General features: G+C 46.9%; 1 protein-coding gene across 1 annotated transcript in view; it reads left to right on the top strand.

The window, feature by feature from the left end:
- Positions 1–17,983, top strand: part of CLIP2 (CAP-Gly domain containing linker protein 2) — an 80,326-nt gene that overhangs the window by 15,019 nt on the left and 47,324 nt on the right. The window contains exon 2 of the mRNA XM_082776616.1: positions 596–816. Within this exon, the coding sequence (XP_082632742.1) occupies positions 705–816 (112 nt within the window). The 5' untranslated portion in view covers positions 596–704. The remainder of the gene's footprint in view (positions 1–595; positions 817–17,983) is intronic.

Genomic DNA, 17,983 nt, shown 5'->3' with positions numbered 1-17,983 from the left:
CTTATTCCATTTGCTTACTGGGAAGGGAATGGCAGAGGGAAATGCTTGTTTTCTAAGTCCTTACTTTCTGTAACAAGGTTTTAGGTTTATCCTTAAAGGAGCTGAAAGCCCAGTCATGAACACTAGCCTCTTCCCTTTTCCTCCTATCAGTTTGGGAAGGCTGCCCTGAAGTTCTGTGAAAATGGGGACCATGCAACAAAGGTCTAGTGTCAAGGAGTTGTAAGGTGCCTTTGGAGGCTCTTACGCTGCTTTGACAGAGCAGCAGAACTAGGTCTTGGCTAATGGATGAGACTCTGAAATCTAAACCAAGTCAACAATTTTAGTTGCTTGAATCTGAAGCAGAATTTAAATACTTGTGGTTCTGTGAGGTTTCTGCTTTGATCTGTGTCTCCAGGGTTAAAGTGGGACAACAAGGTTAAGGAAAAGAACACAATGTTAAAGTGAGACAAAAGAAGTTATCACCCTTTTGGATTAAAAAAAATCAGCCTACTCGCCTGATTCTCACAGGGATGTGACCAGAGCTGCGCAGTTTTCTGGAAGCCTGTTTGATACCCTCCCACACATTCTCTGATTTCTTTATTCTCTTTTCCCACAGGTCTGTGACGATGGAAGAGAAGGTCCATCATCGAGAAGCCTGAACGGTGACACCAGGACAGCATTTGAAACCCTGGAGATACTAGTCTGACATACAAGAGGCAGCAAATATGTTGAAGCCAAGTGGACTTAAAATCCCTGGCAGGGCAGGGAAGCACTCCAGCCCCGTGGGACGAGCGTCGGGGACGACTGCAGCTGCTGTCACCACTGGTTCAAAAGAAGGTAAGGACTCGATCCTGCTGGGCATGAGCTGACCCAGGTTATGACCAGCTTTAAAGGCAAAGGCCCAGTGGTACTAGTGTTCAATAGGATGTGAAATTCCTTGTTTTGTAAGATCTCGAGCATGGATCAAATCAATGGCCTGTCTCTCCCGCTTCATGTGCAAAATGGGCAAGTTGTAGAGTGGGTGAGATGGATGGATCCTCTGGTGTTCAGAGCTGACAGGTACTGCCTCCTGTCTTGCTTGTTTGTATATGTGTGATTGCTCTGTGATTGGACCAGAAGCACGAGATTACTAAGATGCATAGCCCCCAGCCCAAGTTTGGGCAGATTTAGCTGACAATGGTTTTTAGCCACTCACAAGATGTTGTGCTGTGGCATACTCTCCATACAACTGCAGGACATTCAGAGAGGGCACTGTGTATGCGTGCCTTTACATCCATTAACGAGGAGCTGGTAATAATTAAACAAACAGGAACCTCACTCTTGACCTTCTTAGACACTGTCCTGTAGTGATTGCTTCTGGCCTGTGACAATGCATGAATGAGAACCAGACAATTAAGGTAACTTGTTCTGTGCTAATTATCTCTAATTAGTGCCTTTGTTTCAACAGAATCATTTGAAGCACCAGGGTGTGGATAATGATTTACCTAGACATGCATGCACGTGCTTCACTATCCACTGATCTCTATATCCAGTGTATGCATAAGCTATACAGACTGCCATTATGCAGCACAGCTAACTTCAAAAAAGTTTGTAGTACATCTTGTGTAGCACTTCTTGTGGTTTCTTTGACTGCTGGGTTGTTTTTTTTTATTAGGTACATTTTAGAAAACATTCAACTTGCAAGTTTTGTGTGTAAGGACTTTCATTTCAATTGGGATTGTCTTTCCTTTTAGTCCTGGGGGTAGAACATCAGGAGGAAGTACTTGTATGTTTGGTATATTACACTGGAAACTTTTTCCTTTTGAGGAAGTTGCTGGCATCTGTGTGAGATTTATCATGCTCTTGTCCCACAATAATCCAGACCACTGCCCACATCCATGGTAATTTTGCTGTTTGCATCAATCCCAAAAATACATAGGACTTGGCAGAAGCAGAAAAGCTTTTGTTATATGGGATAATACTGGACTATTTGCTTTGGTATGCTATGACAAATTAGTCTGTGATAATGATATCGCAAAAGTGAGGGTCACCACACAGTGCTGTGTCTTTTAAGTAATGCAGACGTATAAGTTATTCAAACAACAACAACAAAAAAATACCCCACCTCTATTAATTTTCTTTTGTGCTGGGACACGTGCTTGTCCCACAAACACCCTCCACTGAGAGCTCTGCTTCAGGCACGACCTCTGCAGAGGACTTCCATGCAAAGATCCTGCTCACTGCTGAGCAACCTTGGCTGTGCTTTGTTATTACATGTCAGGGGCTCTGCTTTGCTCATGGATTTCTTCAGCTGAGCTTCCTCTTCTTTCAGTGACAGATAAGGGTATACGTCACCTCCTATTCTGTCTAGCAAACTACGTGGTTTTTTGTTTATTTTAAACTTGTTTTAGCAGGTACTGCAAAGTGTTGATTGAGGGGCCAGTCACCACATGAGATCATGGGTTGAATTCCAGATCCTGTTGCGTAATACAGTGTTGTAAGGAGTGGAACATCACCATTTTTCTCAGCTGGGGACTTGCTCCTAGTGGTTTTTTACATTAGAGTTATTTCTTAATTTAGCATCCAAATCAAAGATAATAAAAGCTCCTTACCTCTGTTTGCTAGGGGCAAGCTCAAACTGCCAATGGAAATTTTTAGGATAAGGCTTATCTGCTTATTCTGAAGTTGTTTCCCAGATCCATTCCTGTATTTTTCCCTTTTCTTCCCCTCTTAGAACCTAGCTGTGATTGAGAAATAAACTGACTATTTAGCTACCACTAGTGAATCTCTCAAGGCGCTTCAAGCCGAATTTATAATTGCACGTGCATTGTGGAGTTAACTTCAGAAAAGGCTGAAGGAACAGATCCCAGGCCTGTCTTCCCGTTCTGAGGCTTTGCACAGAGGCATCCCAGTGAACACAGCGCGTGTGTTGCAGTAAGAGTTGTCACAGAGAGCAGCATTGGGGTGTGATGAGCTGTTAAGCTGAATGCAGCGCTTGTTTGCTGCAGCTTCTTTGTGCCTTGTTCAGCTACACCCCTCCATCAGCATGATAGATGTTCAGCAAAGCCAGCCGAGTGCAGGCAAAATCCAGACCTAAACCATTTGACCTTAGCCCGAGATTTCTTAATATATATAATATTCCTGGAAAAATGGGTGTATGGTAAAAGAAGTTTCAGGAAGGAGGGTGTGGTGGTGGTCTGTAGCTCCTGAGACACCCGCACTGCTAGTGCTGTTGGAGTGGTGGTTGGTCCTGTGCCTTGGGATGGTGCACGGGGGCTTTGCAGGAGCTGCTGAGCTGCCGAAAGTCACTGCACGGAGCCATTCCCACCTGGAAGGTGAGAACAGAGCAGGGTGGGGCTGTTAACCTAGTGGGTGCTGTGACAGGGCTTGTAGCATCACCCTGGTGTCACCCCAGCATCATTTTCTGGCCTCTGTATCCTTCTAAGAGCTCCTGCTGTGTGTGTGCCTGGCCTATAACCACTCTTCCTCCTGTAAATCTCTCTGAAGGCCTGGCCAGTCTCTTGCTGCTTCCTGCTCTTCTCCTTTCCAACAAAAATCTAAAGTGATGAGAGAAGGGTACACCCCAAAACCTCATTGTTTTGCCTTTTTGCTTCTCTTTGAGGGTGGCTGCACCTATGCTGGCTGTGGGGCCCAGCCACAGCACAGACAGTAACAGGAATCAGCTTTTGGGGGGGGAACCCTAAGAGAAAAATATTATTTATTTTTTCCTGTTAAAATGACCTTTTTCTATTAGAGCCACGTGTCCTCATCACTGAAATCCTAACCGTCACAGGCACTGACATAAACTTCAAGGATAGCTGCAGCCAAAGAATCTGGTGGTAGATGGCCCGGAAGATTGGTTTTCATTACCCTTCCTGGGATTAATCAGGTCTGGGCCACAATGAGACGATGGAGTTCTGCCCCATCCTCACTGTTGTTTTGCTGGCCTGCAAATATTCAAAACATATTTGAACGCAAATTCCAGGAAGATGAGTTTCATCGGTGCGTGATGCCCTATTCTGGGAAATTAAACTTTAATGTAACAGAAAAGAAGCTCAAACTGTTCAAGACTTAGCTGTGATAAAACAGTTTCATGTTTTCTTTGCAGGTTTGTGATATATACTTGCCTGAGTTCTTTGTCTTTTTCAGCCACAGCTGCCAACTTCAGATATTTCTGTGAGAAGTGCGAGTGCTGTTAGCTTTAGGTAGCTTTGCATTACGGGTGGCAGCCTTTTGGCCTCTCAGTGCCTCGCTGCAGTTAATTCATGGCAGTGATAAGCCAGCATCCTCAGGAGGAGGTAACTGCCAGCCTGAGGGCTGCTACATCTGGAGATCTGCAGTCAGCACCCAGTGCTTTCCCTGATGCCACAGCACTGGGGCCTTTTTAACACACAGAGGGGGCAACGGCAGAGATGGGGAGGCTGAAAATAATTCTTTTGTGTTTAATGAGAATGGTGACAAGGGCTTTTTCTGCTTTACCTCCCTGTTTTGTCACCACCCATGAACGTGTCCTCGTGATATACTGGGTGGCTGCTGGATGGGAGGGTCCCCTGAAGGCACAGACTGTACATCGGGTCTTTGAACGCTGCATGAAGGAAGGGGGCTGTCAGGGTTTGCCTGATGCCAGAGGCTGGCAAACTCTAGAGGGTACTGGATTTTTCTGAACTTGTGTTGACTCTCCGTTTACCTGCTTTTTGCCAGAAATGCATGCCAAAAGGGACTTTTCCGTGTTCTTAAGTGTTTGGTAGACCAACTGAGTAAAGCAGCTTGATGTAGGTATGCAGTGTGTTTTGGATTATAAATACAGAGCTGCAATGTTGCTCCACTTGACTTGATACCTTGTGGAAAGAAGTCTCCAAAACTTGAAATACAGTTGCAAAGGAAAACATAGGGCTATCGAAGTGTAGAATTGAAATGCAACAGTGTACAGGCAGCTGGCTCCCAGCATCTCCTGCCTGTTGAAACATAGGGCTACCTCAGAAAGACCACATGCCTTGGTTGCCTTCCAGATGAAAAGATGTTCACTCCTCAACTGTATCTGAGAGTTGTCAGAAAGCTGTTAGAGGCAAGTGAATATTGGAAAGCTTCACCTCTTGTTACTCCTACCTTTCCATAAGCTGATAAGCCTTGTCTGCAGAAGCACTGTGTGCTTTCTTTTATTCTTACTGGGGAATACACGAAGGTGCTTTGATTTCTTCTTTCTCTTTCCCCTAGTGCTCTGTTCATATTCTGTAGAAAGTCAAGAGCCTCTCATCCGTCTCTTGTCTCTCTTCCTTTTCCAGGCAGTGGAGATGTACCTTGTTAAACCCTTCCATGGCAACTCACATCTGAAGTAAAAAAAATATATATATAATATATATATATATATGTGTGTATATATGTGTATATATATATATATATATATGTGTATATATATATATATGTGTATATATATATATATGTGTATATATATATATGTGTGTATATATATATATATGTGTATATATATATATATGTATAGTCATAGCACGTGAGGAAAAATTGGCTGTGTATTTGAGTTTTGTCCTGGAAACTATTGTTCAGAATCCCCAGTTTCTTATCAGCTCACGGCTTGTCTCTTAGAGCTTTCTCAGTGTGGAAATTTGCCTCCTACCTGACCTGGCACTCTCGAGCTCCCATGAGGTCTGAGGGCTTTTTGTGGTGCTATTTTGTGTTGGGTGTGCTGGCTGGTTGTAGGTGTGAGCATTTCTTATTTGTTTATTTTGGTGCAAGGTAGAGCTGAATGGGCATTTCCACTGAAAGTCAGTGGGAGAGAAGCACCTGGCACGGATTGCTGGAAAACATTGGGTTGAAGGAGCAGTGGCCATGCTGACTATCCCCCTCCTTTTCTCTTCTGTAAGGCTGGAACAATGGAAAAAAATAAGTTCTGCTGCTTTGTGGTGACTATTTTCCTTAAAACCAGACTGAAAATTCATCTCTAGCTGCCTCAGGAGAAGGTTTCCCACAAATGCATTGGCTTCTTTCCCATGCTTCAGCCAAACTGAGTTACTACCCTCAGCCCTGTGTGCACGAGGAGTTTCTGTGAAAATCTTCACACCTTTGGGGGTCACTGTGAAGGGCTCAACATAGCGTTTGGATTTCTCGTTTCTTAAAAAGCTCATATATCTTCCCCTCCCTCCTGGAAAAGTCTGCTTTTGCCTGGAGATGTGAAGTGGAGAGAGAGAAGGAGCTGTGATGAATGGGTCCCCTCAGCCCTCCCAGCTGGTGGAGCAGGTGAAGCTGCTGGGAAGGGAAGTTTTCACATTTCAGCATGTTTTTCTCTGCTCAGAGCAGTGCTGGAGTAACTTAGAGAAGAAAGTCTTCCCTCTTTATGCTGCATTAACCCATCAGCTGGTTCTGGCATTCAGCTTGCAATGCTTTTTAATGTTCTTAAATCTCTTCCTTGGTTAAAGAATGTTGGCAAAAAGGTAGGGGGTGGGGAAAAAATATATATACACAGCCAGAGCTGGGCAGCACTGGGACTTCTCTGCTAGAGGCAGAAAAACCCAAACCTGTTTCATTTTCTGCAACATTTCAATGCATCCAGTCTGAACCCAGTCTAGATCCTGAATTTTGCAGATTAATCCCATCTTTGTGAATGGGCAGATGCCAATATCTATGACCCAAATATCATATTTGGGCACGTCTGTGGCTATCAAAACTATTTTTCAGTATTATTGCTTACAAACTGTATTGTGATGGTTACACTTGACGGAATTACCGTTATTTCTGATGAGAAACAAATGTTCAGCACTGTTAGTATTTGCTGGTTTAACATCCTCTTCGTAAACACTGTATGATGCTGTTCGCTAAAAATCAAAGCAAAGCAGGCTGCAGCACTGTTAAAGAGCACTGGACGACTGGCTCAGCGTGCTAGTTACACTAAATAAGTTGCAGTGAGGGGTCTGGAAACCTGAGCTGTGCTGGTTATTGGGGCGGTCACGGCTCATGGTGTTGGCTCAGCCACGTGCCCGTGAGCCACAGCTCGTGGCTTCTCCTTCCAAATCGGCCGGGGCTGGTTACGTCCTGCTGTAGTCGCTGCTGTGCTGAGATGAGCTTTGCTTCATCCGGGCAGGAGCTGGGATGGGTTTGCTGATGAAGGTGCTGGATGCTAGAGCTCACTCTAGGTGGGGCGTGTGATCAGAGGTTTTGGGGTATTCAGAGCTGACGCCCCAACCTGAATGTGATCCATCACCCCCCACATCGCAGAAGGTGAGGAGGCCAACAGAAGGGATGGACAGCTAGGACTCTGTGGGCTCCGTCCCACCTCCCTCTTCACAAATAAGAGGGTTCCTATGAAAACCAGATGGCTTTTTTTTTTTTTTTTTTTTTTTTTTTTTAATCAGGGTTGGATCATGCTTTGAGGCTTCTGGGAGAGAGGTGAAAAGTTCTTTTTGTCTTCTGATTTGTTTTGTAGAGGTGCAGCTGTATTCTGGGGGCTGCTTCTAGTTTCAGAGACTCAGCAATTCTATATGGAAATGTTTCTTTGCATACATCTAGACCCCATCATCTTTAACAAGCTATACCCGCATGAATTCTGCCAAAGGAGTGTAAATCTCATCACCACCTTAGCTCCTCTGTAGGATTCGTGCCTTGCTGCTACCTTCCCCAGTGGGAAATCTTAGCTGAATGTTTTTATTCATCTGCAGCAGGATTAATAGCAACATCTTGGTAAATTGACTTGGAAATCAGTTGTTTGCCCCCTCAAGTTTCTCAGGCTTTTGTTGGAGTAAATTGTCTGCAGGCATAGCAATAAGAAGTCATTTCTATTGCCTCAAGGTTTATTTTGCAATAAAACAGAAAGGGAAGGTGTCCTTGAATGAGGAATTCACACCTAGGTAATAAGAGGAAGCTTGGACAGGTTATTCTTAGGTAATTGCTGATGGTTTGGCACTGCTTCAGTGTAGGCTTTTTTTTCATTAAGCTGTGAGGAAGGGTGCTGGGGCTGCCTGCCTTTGTACCGATCCATTAATTCTCACTCTCAAATAAATATGAAAGACACTAAACTACTGTTTTGTCTGAAACAAAAGAAATGGGACTGTGGTGTCCGGAGCGGCACATTGACTGGCACAGACATAAGGAGCTAATTCTTGTCTATTCAAAGGCTTTGTGCTTCTTTATTAATATTAACTTGGGGTGTTGTGCACTGGCAAATTGAGAGAAGAGACCCCACACCATGGGGCCGGGGGCTGCTATTATTTCTAGCAAACGTTTGTTTTTGCCACTTTGCTGCAGGCCTCATGGCGTGCTCAGCGATGTCAGCTCTCATCTGAGCCCCCAATTAAATCCGGGCTGCAAGCACCAATGGCCATTCCTCCAGTTAGGCCAGCAATCGCTGCTGAAAAATGCATTGTGGGGCCTGTAAGGTTTGATTAGGCCTGGCTTTATCTTAGCGGGCCTCGGTGTAGTGCCCACAGCAGCTTTAATCCCTAGGGGAACTGAGAGGGCAAGGTGTTGAGGAATGTGCCTTAAAATCAGGTGCCTCTGACTGCCACAGCATCCACAGCTTATTTAGCAGCCAGCAGTAACAGCACAGCACCCGCGGACACACGGCAGTCCTCTGCTTGAGGAGTCATCAGATACCTGAGGAAAACAAGTGTGTTTTCAGGGGCTGCATGGAAGAGAAACCACTAATGAGTGTTAATGGCTCATTAATTTAGGACAGAGAAACGGGTTGCTGCAAAGTGTGTTTGGAAGGTTGATAGGGAATTGGTTATGGAAGGCTTCTGTAACATTGCTGCCTTATACATGGTGAATCTAACAGCTTCAGGCAGGTGTCTGCAGTGCAGGAAGGGGCCAAAGCCTCACAGTACGTTATCTCACAGTTGGCGAAGCTCCTGTGCCACTTCTCTGATAAGGTTTATCCCTGTGAAGTGTGCGGTGCTGTGTTCCCCCACCAGCAGCCCTGAACTCCTGTGCAGCAGCAGCAGGGAACCTGGGAGCCTCCTGAGCAGCGCAGAGCTGCACGGGCTGGTGAAGCCTGCTGGTGGCGGCCTGCTTGGGGGGAGCACAGCGGGGCTGGGGCTGGGGCTGGGGCTCAGCTCTGCTGGGGTGGGAGACGTGTGGGCAGCATAGCTGGGGTATAACCACTGCAACAACCACCAGAGAAGCTGTGCAAAGGGATCGCTGCAGCTGAGCACGCTCATTTTCTACCTCTCCTCCCTTCCCATCACTAACATGGGGTGTTTGCAATGGCCTGCGTGTCAGTCACACAGCTCTGTTTAAATCCCCTTCCTCACGGACACTGATGCTTTTGTGAGACTTTGCATATTTGCTTCTAATGCCTACTGCATATCCAAAACCCAAATGTTTTCTGATAGGGTTGTGGATCAACTATTTGTGTAGGACTTATATTCAGTTCACACGTCCCTTTCATAAGCCACTCTGCCATCATGCAAGCAGGAATAGGTTTTGTTCTGGGTCTTCTAGCTGTGTTTTTTCCCTTTCTGTTTCATTCTGGTGGTGGTGTTCCCCCTTCTCCATTCTGTTTCCTCTCCTTTGGAGGAAGGGACCTTTGGCAGCCTTCCTCCCAAGGAGGAGTGACTTGATGCGTTCCAATAAATGCAGAAGGGCACTGAATCAATCTTGATTTAATCAGCTTTACAGGTGGCATCTAGAGACGACTGGGAGTCCGATTTTAATTGTCTTAATCATTAGATGCTCTTAGCAGGATTTGATATAGTTAATCCTTAATATTCAGTGCGCTTGTTGTGGAATGAGATGCGGGCACACGCGGAAGGCATATGGAGGTCAGACGCCCTCCTGCTCTCTGTCTGTAGCTCCTCACAGAGCAGCAGGGAAAGAAAATCTGCTTCCCACAGATGTTCAGCTTATGGTGGTTCGAATATAATGAACCAAGTCCTGTTCAGCTGGGCTGGTGCGGGTCTGCAGTAATGTCAGTGCGCTCACAGTTACACCCATTGAGGGTGCAGATTTGGGGCAGAATCTGTTCCTGCATGTTCTGTCTTGAACAGTCACTAATCCTGCAAGAGCAGATTAATGATTAGAGGCCTGAGCCAATGGTCATTGGAATCAAAGGGGAGATTCCCTTTGATATAGATGGATTTTTGGATGAGAACCTATAGGGTTAGTGGCTTCAGACTGCTGCTCCATAGCATGAGCTGTTGGTCTGAGATTCCTATCACACACCAGTCCTGTGTATGAGTATCCCCCTTGCAAGCAGTTAAGTTGGTGAATTGGTTTCAATAAAAACCTTAAAATACTTAGAACACGGGCACTTTGCTTTCTTTGTTTTAGGTCTACTGGATATTTACTTATTTTTCATAAAGGCGCTAGAAAGTAATTTGTCCTTAAAAAATAAAACTTGAATGCAGTAATAAGGTCTGTAAGAAAACTCCATACATCACAATACTCAGTATGAAGTAATAAAACCTGTCAAAACTGGCTGCCTGTGACTTAAGGCTCAGAAGACGGTCGGTCTCTCTACTGCACGATGTGACCATTGTGGCACTGCTGTTTTCCAGCACAGCAGCTACGTGTGCTTTTTATGAGTCTCTGGGTTGTAGATGGCCCAAAGGATGCAGCAGAACACTTCAGTTTGCAGAGTTTTTGTGAGAATGGAAATACTTCCTGCATGGGGATTTAAATACTTGCAAAGGAAGATGGTGATGAACTTTGCTGTGACTAAGTCTTAAAAGATGAACGTACCCAGAGAATTTGGGAATTGGTTTGTCTGATCTAGCGTGCTGCCAGCGCTCTAATTCACAGGGACCGTTAAGCAGTAGTTAACTGCTGCAGTGGGACTATTCCCAAGTTGCTTTATGAATTCCTACCAAGCACGAGCTGCAAGTCATTCTAATTTCTGTAATTATAGGACTGCTATTCACACATGAAACCTCCTCTGTTATAGATGCTCCAAATGCTTTCCACCTCCTGTGAAGCCTGGGCTCTGCTGTAGGTCAGTATTTACACACACACAACGTAGACAACTGGGTCTTAGCCCATGTCATCCTGTGAGTCAGGGGTGAAAGTGGGCCGGGCATCCTGGCCAGTGGGATTTGTGGCCTTTTGCTCTCCCTGTCCCGGCACCAGGAGCAGCAGCTTCCCTCTGTGATGCTGCTTCCTCTAGTTCTTACTAAGGTGATAACTCTGCAGACATGGGTACACCTGTGAGTTGACAGGGAGTATGCAGTCACTGAGCATGAAGGGAAACATCTCAGCCCTGTACTTGGGGTGTGATTGTCTGGTTTCATGTTGAAATTCCCATTCCCTGAAGATGATAAGAGCTGTATTTATTGCTGTGTAGCTTATTTCACAGAATTGCTGATTGCAGAGTATTATGCTTGGAGGTATTTGCTTAAAAAAAGGAAGTGCCAGAAATTAGAAAGGCTCGATGCAGACCTTGAACAAAAAAAAAAAATCAGTTAAGAGATGGTGTGGTTTTGAGGAAAAAAAAATATTTTTTTTAAAAAAGGGGGTAAAGACGATTGGTGGCATGGTGACTTTCTGTCCTAGCAAAGTGTGTGTGATAAAAGCATAAAACTGATCATCTGAAATCATCTGATGAAGTTCTGAGGAAGTGGCATAAGAGAGGGTTGGTTCAGATGTGAATATTCCAGACCAGTAAGACAGAGATACTGGGACTGGGAGCTTACCATGTGCTCAGAGATGGCCAGGGTGGTACCTGGAGGGACCGTGTGTGTTTGCTCCCAAGGAAGGGATGAGACATCCGCTGCAAATAGATCCTTTGGAGTTTCTGCAAATAGTGCCTGTTCGTGTACAAATCGAATTGGATACTTAGCTCTTTAAGCCAGATATGTGGAATAAAGTAGATGTCTCGGGTTAATCTGCTCTCAAATATCTATTTTATTAGATTAGGCAGAACTCAAGCAGCCCAGCAGATCCTGTGTCCTGTGGCTCTGCGTACGGCCAGCCCATCGTGTGACCTGCACGGGAGATGTGAGCAGGGAGTCAGAGCTGTGCCTCCCCAGCGTGCAGCCCTGGGGCTCTATGCAAGTTTGGCAATTAAGAGATGTTGGTATTTACCTCGAGATGTTGGTCTTTGCCTCTCCTATAGATCCTCTGGGGTCCTGGGGATGCTGCAGAAGGCCCCTAAAATGTCTGGTTTGGGGGCAAATCAGGTGGAGGGTTGAGAAGGAAGGTATAGCTGCATTGCTGTTGTGTTTCTACTGGAGGAGAGACAAACTACGTATGATAACAAGCAGCACGTTGCTTGCCTTTGTGCTGGGACCATCCCGGTGGTTCAATTAACAATGGCTTAACTCTGCTCTCTTCCAGGAGAGCTGATTCCTGTGAAAACGAGCCTCTCAGCATGCTGATAAGGAGCTCCCCAGTACCTCCCCTCGCTGTTGCTTGTCACTTGTCACATTTCTGCGCTCTTTCCTCAGGGCTAGCTTCAGACAGGGCATGAGAAAGTGGCTTGTATGGCTGCAGGCGGTGAGCTCTTGCAAAGAGAAATCTCAGGGCAGGACGTGTTACTTATTCCTCTGCAGCGTGAGTGTTTGCTTAATGAGAGCGTGAGCTTTTAAGCTTTTGGGGTTTTGCCTGAATTCTTGCATGTAATGATTAAAATTCTCCCCTCTCAGGCTGCGGAAGGACCTCCTGTACCTCCTTGTGTGGCACTGGCCTCAACTTACCTGCACTGGCACCGAGATCCGATGGAGTTCAGAGTCGGTTGTGCCTCCTGGAGCTATCGCTGCCATTGCAACTGCAAGCGTGGGGTTTTCTCTGAGCTTTTGGAGTTCCTTTGTTCTGCTCTCCTCTGGCAGGAGCTGGGCTGCACTAGCCAAATCCTGCAGGCTGTGTTCTGGTCTGTGTGCTGTCCAGCTGTAATGCAAAGAAGTTTCTGCATGAGTGGGAGCAAAAGCTCAGAACAGGCAACTTCTAGGCTATTGAAAGTTAAAATGTTGAAGAAGGAGGCTTGGATGACGCTAGAAAAGGAGTTTGGTAGTGCTTGGAGAGCTTGCTGTTCAGTATCTTTAGTTGCATCTGGGGAAACTGAACTCAAACTCTTGTCCTGTTCTCTGGCTGTGACACCTTTGATAATCTTCCAGGGCCTTTGAATCTGGAAACTGCACACATACAATCAGTATCTCTGCTTTCTTTAAGCTTATTCTTTTATTTCAGAGCATTTGGATCGTGTTTTTGAGTTCATTCCACTCGGAGCCTACAATTATTTTGGTTCATTTCTTTTGATTTTAAGTGAAAGTGGTAGTTTTATTTCACCGCGTGATACCACACCAACAGCATTTAGACAGACTTTGGTTAATCCTTAACCTCTGTGTAAATATGGCATGGCTGTGCAGGGCCCTGGGCTGGCCATGAGATCTTGTCCTAGGACTTGGCAGCTCTCTTACAGGGAGGACTTAATTTGTCAGAATGGTTAACGAACCAACACGCTGGGGTGGAGAGGAGGCCTGGGCAGCAGCTCCCCCGTGTTTGAGCAGCGTGTAGCTCCATCTTCCTTCGCAGCCCAGAGCACAGCTCAGTTTCCTGCCTTTTGTTTCCTTTTACAGCCCTAGCTGGTGTGAGCTGTGGCAACAGCCTAATCTGCACTCAGTAAAGGGGGCCACGTTTTGGGTAGTTCAAGTACTTTGTGGTAGAAAGGGAAAGTAGGAAGGAGAAAGTTCTGTTTCGGTAGGGTCTACTTCTGTTTACATTGTCATAAATTAATAGGGAAGTGCAGCAGGGCAGCCTGTGGGCTGGCCGGGCTGGTACCAGGAAGTCTCGTCACTTTTAGATGGCCGTTCCCTTTCTGTCAGAGTTTTCTGTGACTCCCCAGGGCTGGTAAGGATTCGAGTAATAGTGTTAAGAAATAAAAATAAAGCTCTGGCAGTGCTGGGACATGTTCTGACACACAAGGCTGTGCAGCACTGCAGTTTGGCAGTGACCTTACCTGAGAGCCCGGAGCAATATTTTGTGTATTTTGACAGATCAATCTAATTCTCAACAACAGCAAACGCTTAATACCGCTCCCAATGCCATCTGGTATTCACGTAGGTTACATGCTACGGTTGAAAAATATGACAGCTGGAATTAGCCCCCTTTCCTCACCCACGATGCTGCTGAGTGACGTGGGCAGGGTCTGCAGATGCCATGAAGCTCTGGCTCCTGCTCTGCTCAGCGCCGCCTCCTCCGAGCAGCCAGCTGCCACGCTTGGGATTCCTGGAAATGCACGGAGCTAATGAATGCTGCCCCGCCACTCGGGCTGGGGAAGGTGTGTGAAGGCACCGTGGTGTTCCTGACTTGTCTTCCAGCTGCAGAAATGTACCCCTGGCTTGAATTCAAGGATGGTTTAAGCTTGAGCTGGGGGCACATGGGTCTCTGAAGTGCTGCTGGCAATGCAGCAGGGCACAGGTAGGAGCTGCACAGCACGACAGCTGCCAGGCCAGGCAAAAAGCTGGCACTGAACAAGGTGCTCTCCTTCTATCCCCGTGATTTCGCTTTCCTTTCCCCTGACTGTCAGAGGTATGGCCACTCTGCACCCCTGTGGCTGCTCAGGTGATGTCCTGTGGGTGGATTTCTGGAGTTACACACACGCAGCAGCATCTCCATCGCGGTCCTTGCACAGGCTGCTGGCCTTGGAGCGGCTGATCCCCTGGTCTGGATCCAGTCCGTAAAGTAATAACAATAATTGCTCTCTTGGTGGAATAAGCCAGGCTGTTTTCTGGTACATTCCCTTCTAAATTTTATTGGCAGTGAGCTAATTTCATCATTTTTGAGTGAACAAGCCGATGGCCTTTCTGTGTACACCTGCTTGAGCAATGTGCTGCTTGGCTGCTCGTCTCCCTCGGTTAATGCTGTGGCTGGTTAGGAATAGCAGCAAAGTCCACCCGAGTGGGTTTTATGTGGGAATGGTGCCTGAGCAAAAATCCTACACTTAGAAAGGCTGTGAAATTCCAAATTGAGTTCAAAACCCTGCTGCTTGATTGCTTTTCTAGTGGAGAGAGAGCGCTGTGCTTTGCTTGGCTGCTCTTCACACTGTTGGGGTCTCGAGATAAATTTCTCCAGTTCAGGAGGTGTCCGGAGACCGCTCCTCTCTCTGCGCCAGCGCTCTGCCTGGGAAATCATTTATAAGTGCCTCATTAAAGACCTGTGTCTGCCTCTTTTCTTCCTTTTTGTCATCAGGTCAGCTCACTGAGAGCAGCTGTCTTCGCTTCCCTAGCAGCACCCCCTAAACCACGCTCGTGCCGTACAAATTCCCACAGCCTGAGGAATCACAGACAACTGCGGGTACACATGTGCCGGGCTTTGCAGGCGTGGCGGGGTTAGCCTGAGCTCGTTCCCAAGCTTGTCTACGCTTAGTTGAATAGAAAAGTCTCTAAGAAGTTAGCTTTGTGCTAGATTTTTTTTTAAAAAAGAAGCCGACCATATGGCGTGATTACAGCGATGCAACCGGAGAGCGAGGTGCGCGTGAGGAGAGGCGGCGATGTGCGGTGCGATGCTCGGGCTGCCTGAAGGCTGGTCATCCCGCGTGCTCCGAGTAAGTGCATCCCCCCCCAGTTGGTCTCCTGGCCCTCTGGGCTGTCTCGTGGGTTATCACAGCGCTGTGCTACCTCAGGCTGTTCCCTTATTTTCCTTCAGTGTAAATCTGAAGTATTTTGCTTGCGATGATCTGAGCGAGGTGACCATTTGAGAGGCTGGGGGGAAAAGAATTATTGAAAATTTATAGCTAAGGGCTTGTTTAAATGTGAAACTATACCCTGTAGTTAAAATAAGCTATAATCAACAAAGTGAACAATGCTTCCAAGTTGCATATTCCATAGTTAGTGATTTTATTCGTTATTTAAGAATGAAATCTGTATTATTCAGCAACGCACCAGCAATTGCTTCAGCGTAGCCCTAGGTTTTCAAATGGGTCTGTGACTTTTTTTTCTAGAGGCTGGGGGTGGCGCGGGCTGGGGAAAAAGGCATGGGTGCTCCGTTCCTTCTGTCAAAGCTGAAACACCCTTAATATTGTGGGATTTTTGTTTTCGTTATTTATCAGGAAAACAGGATGCCGTTCCAGAGGTATGATAGATGGGTCCTGTTTTCAGGCTGGAAAATGTTAGATAACAGATTGAAGCATGAATGTTGAAATAATATGGCTTTTAAAAATAATAATTGTGTTTAAAAAAAAAAAAACAAGACTGTACTTGATGAATAGATCCATCCATATGCTGCAAGCTAATTATCACTCAGTGAAAAATCTTCTGTGTTCTCTACCAGGCGCTCACCTCCCTCCTGCCCCGTGCTGCCAAACACTACCTGCTTTGCATATGGTGTTGAATACCACTGTTTATATGAAAAACTTAAAACCCTGAGATATAATAAATATCTTGTCACAGTTTCTTTCAAGAATTGTACTGAGCCAGCCTGCTGTTATCTGATCCAGCAGAGCTGTAAAAGCGCAGGGTCCTCCAGCCCTCCCGTCTGCGGCGGGCACCAAGGAGGCACGTCTCGCCCGTGGCGGAGCAGATTTCGTACCAGCCATTCTCTTGAATGGGACCTTTATAAGAAAGCCTTTGTTCAGGATGGCTGTTTGAGGTTCAGTGCCCTTCCCAGCTGCCTTGTAAAGGCAAATATCTGCCTCAATGGGCATCTCCTTGCATTCCCTGCACAGCTCCTTTGCAGTAGCTCTTATTTGTGCGCTCACTGAGTTCTCGTTTGGTTTCTTATTGTCTTCTTTCCCTTCCTCCTCCCGTCAGGTTTCTTTCTAGATATTATTGCTCTTTTCAGAGTAGCCAGAGCTGGCGATGCTGAAGCTGTACCAGATCCACACCGTGGGGCTTGTTCCAGGGACCTGCAGGGGCAATAGATTTCCAGGGTGCCAGGTGCGGAGTTCATCTCCGTGCCAGTCATTACATTCGTGTCCCACGAGATGGGCCGTTACGGGCCCAACCTTTCAGCTCTGAACTTGGAGAGCTTTCAGTCGTTGTTTCCAAGTCAGCCATAAATCTCTGGGGCTGCTTCCTCCCACAATGTGCTGCCAGGCACTCAGCTACTCCCCGCAAAGCATCGCTTTCTCTAGCGGTCACCTATCCCCTCTCTCTTTCTGCATTATCCCACAGCCTGAAAAGGCCACGATAAATCTTGCAGAAAACAGCTGCTTCAACGATTTGAGTTTGGGTAGAGCAGCGAGGGCTGGCTTTCACTCGGCTGCCAACAACAGCATTTCTGTGGAATCCAAGCAGCTTCGAGAAGCTCCGATTCCTCTGTGGGAACCTGGAAATCCGTGAGGCCTCAGCCCCCGAGCAGCGTGAAGGCAGCAGGCAGCCCTCCTCCCTCAGGAGACCCCACCAGCCCCCCAGCTGCTGCTGAGGCTGCCAGCTGAAGCCGTGCCTCTGCCCACACAGATGGCAGCTCCCGGAGGTGCAGCAGGTTGTGCCTCTCGTCTCCTGTCTGGTAGACCAGATACGGTATTCAACAGGGACCGAGGCTTGCCTCTTTGAAAGCCGATGCTGTGGATTGTCCTTTTTTGTTCCCCTCTCTGTATGGGAAGCTCTAATCAGCTCTGCTGTGACCATCGGTTAGGGAATTTCTGTAGCGTTGTGCTTGGAGGTGAAGTGGTATCACAGACCCAGAGAGAGGCTCACAGGAACCGGTGCCTGCAGTGTAAAAAGCAAGGGGTAAAGCCCAAATTGCTGGGAGTTGGCAGCTACTTGCCTGTAGAGATGCTGTCCTACAGCTCTGGCTGATAGTGGAGGGCTGCAGTTTTACCAGAAGCGTGTCGTCCATCCCAAGTGTTCGGTGTCCTGAGCACAGGGGCAGTGCCGGGCACCCCAGTGAGACCAGATCCCCCTGGCAGCTGAGCCTCGAGCCCAGCAGCGAGCCAGGCGCTAAGCTCTTGTGTCTCAAGCTCTTGCATAATCCTTGCAGCAGTGAAAACATAAATTATTCCTTCCAGCTGGCACCCCTGTGGCCAGCTGCAGGGCTTTCCAGCTGACAAAATCTGCCTTGGCTTCACATGAGCCTTACGGTCCTGTGGTCATGGGACTGCCCAGACTGGGCAGGAGCAGAGCTGGCCCTGAAGCTTTCTGGCCCCTTG

The sequence above is a fragment of the Aythya marila genome (assembly GCF_965140915.1).
Source record: "Aythya marila genome assembly, chromosome: 20".
NCBI lineage: Eukaryota > Metazoa > Chordata > Aves > Anseriformes > Anatidae > Aythya > Aythya marila.
Note: the sequence above shows the minus strand (reverse complement) of the source record. Positions and strands in the feature narration are given on the sequence as shown.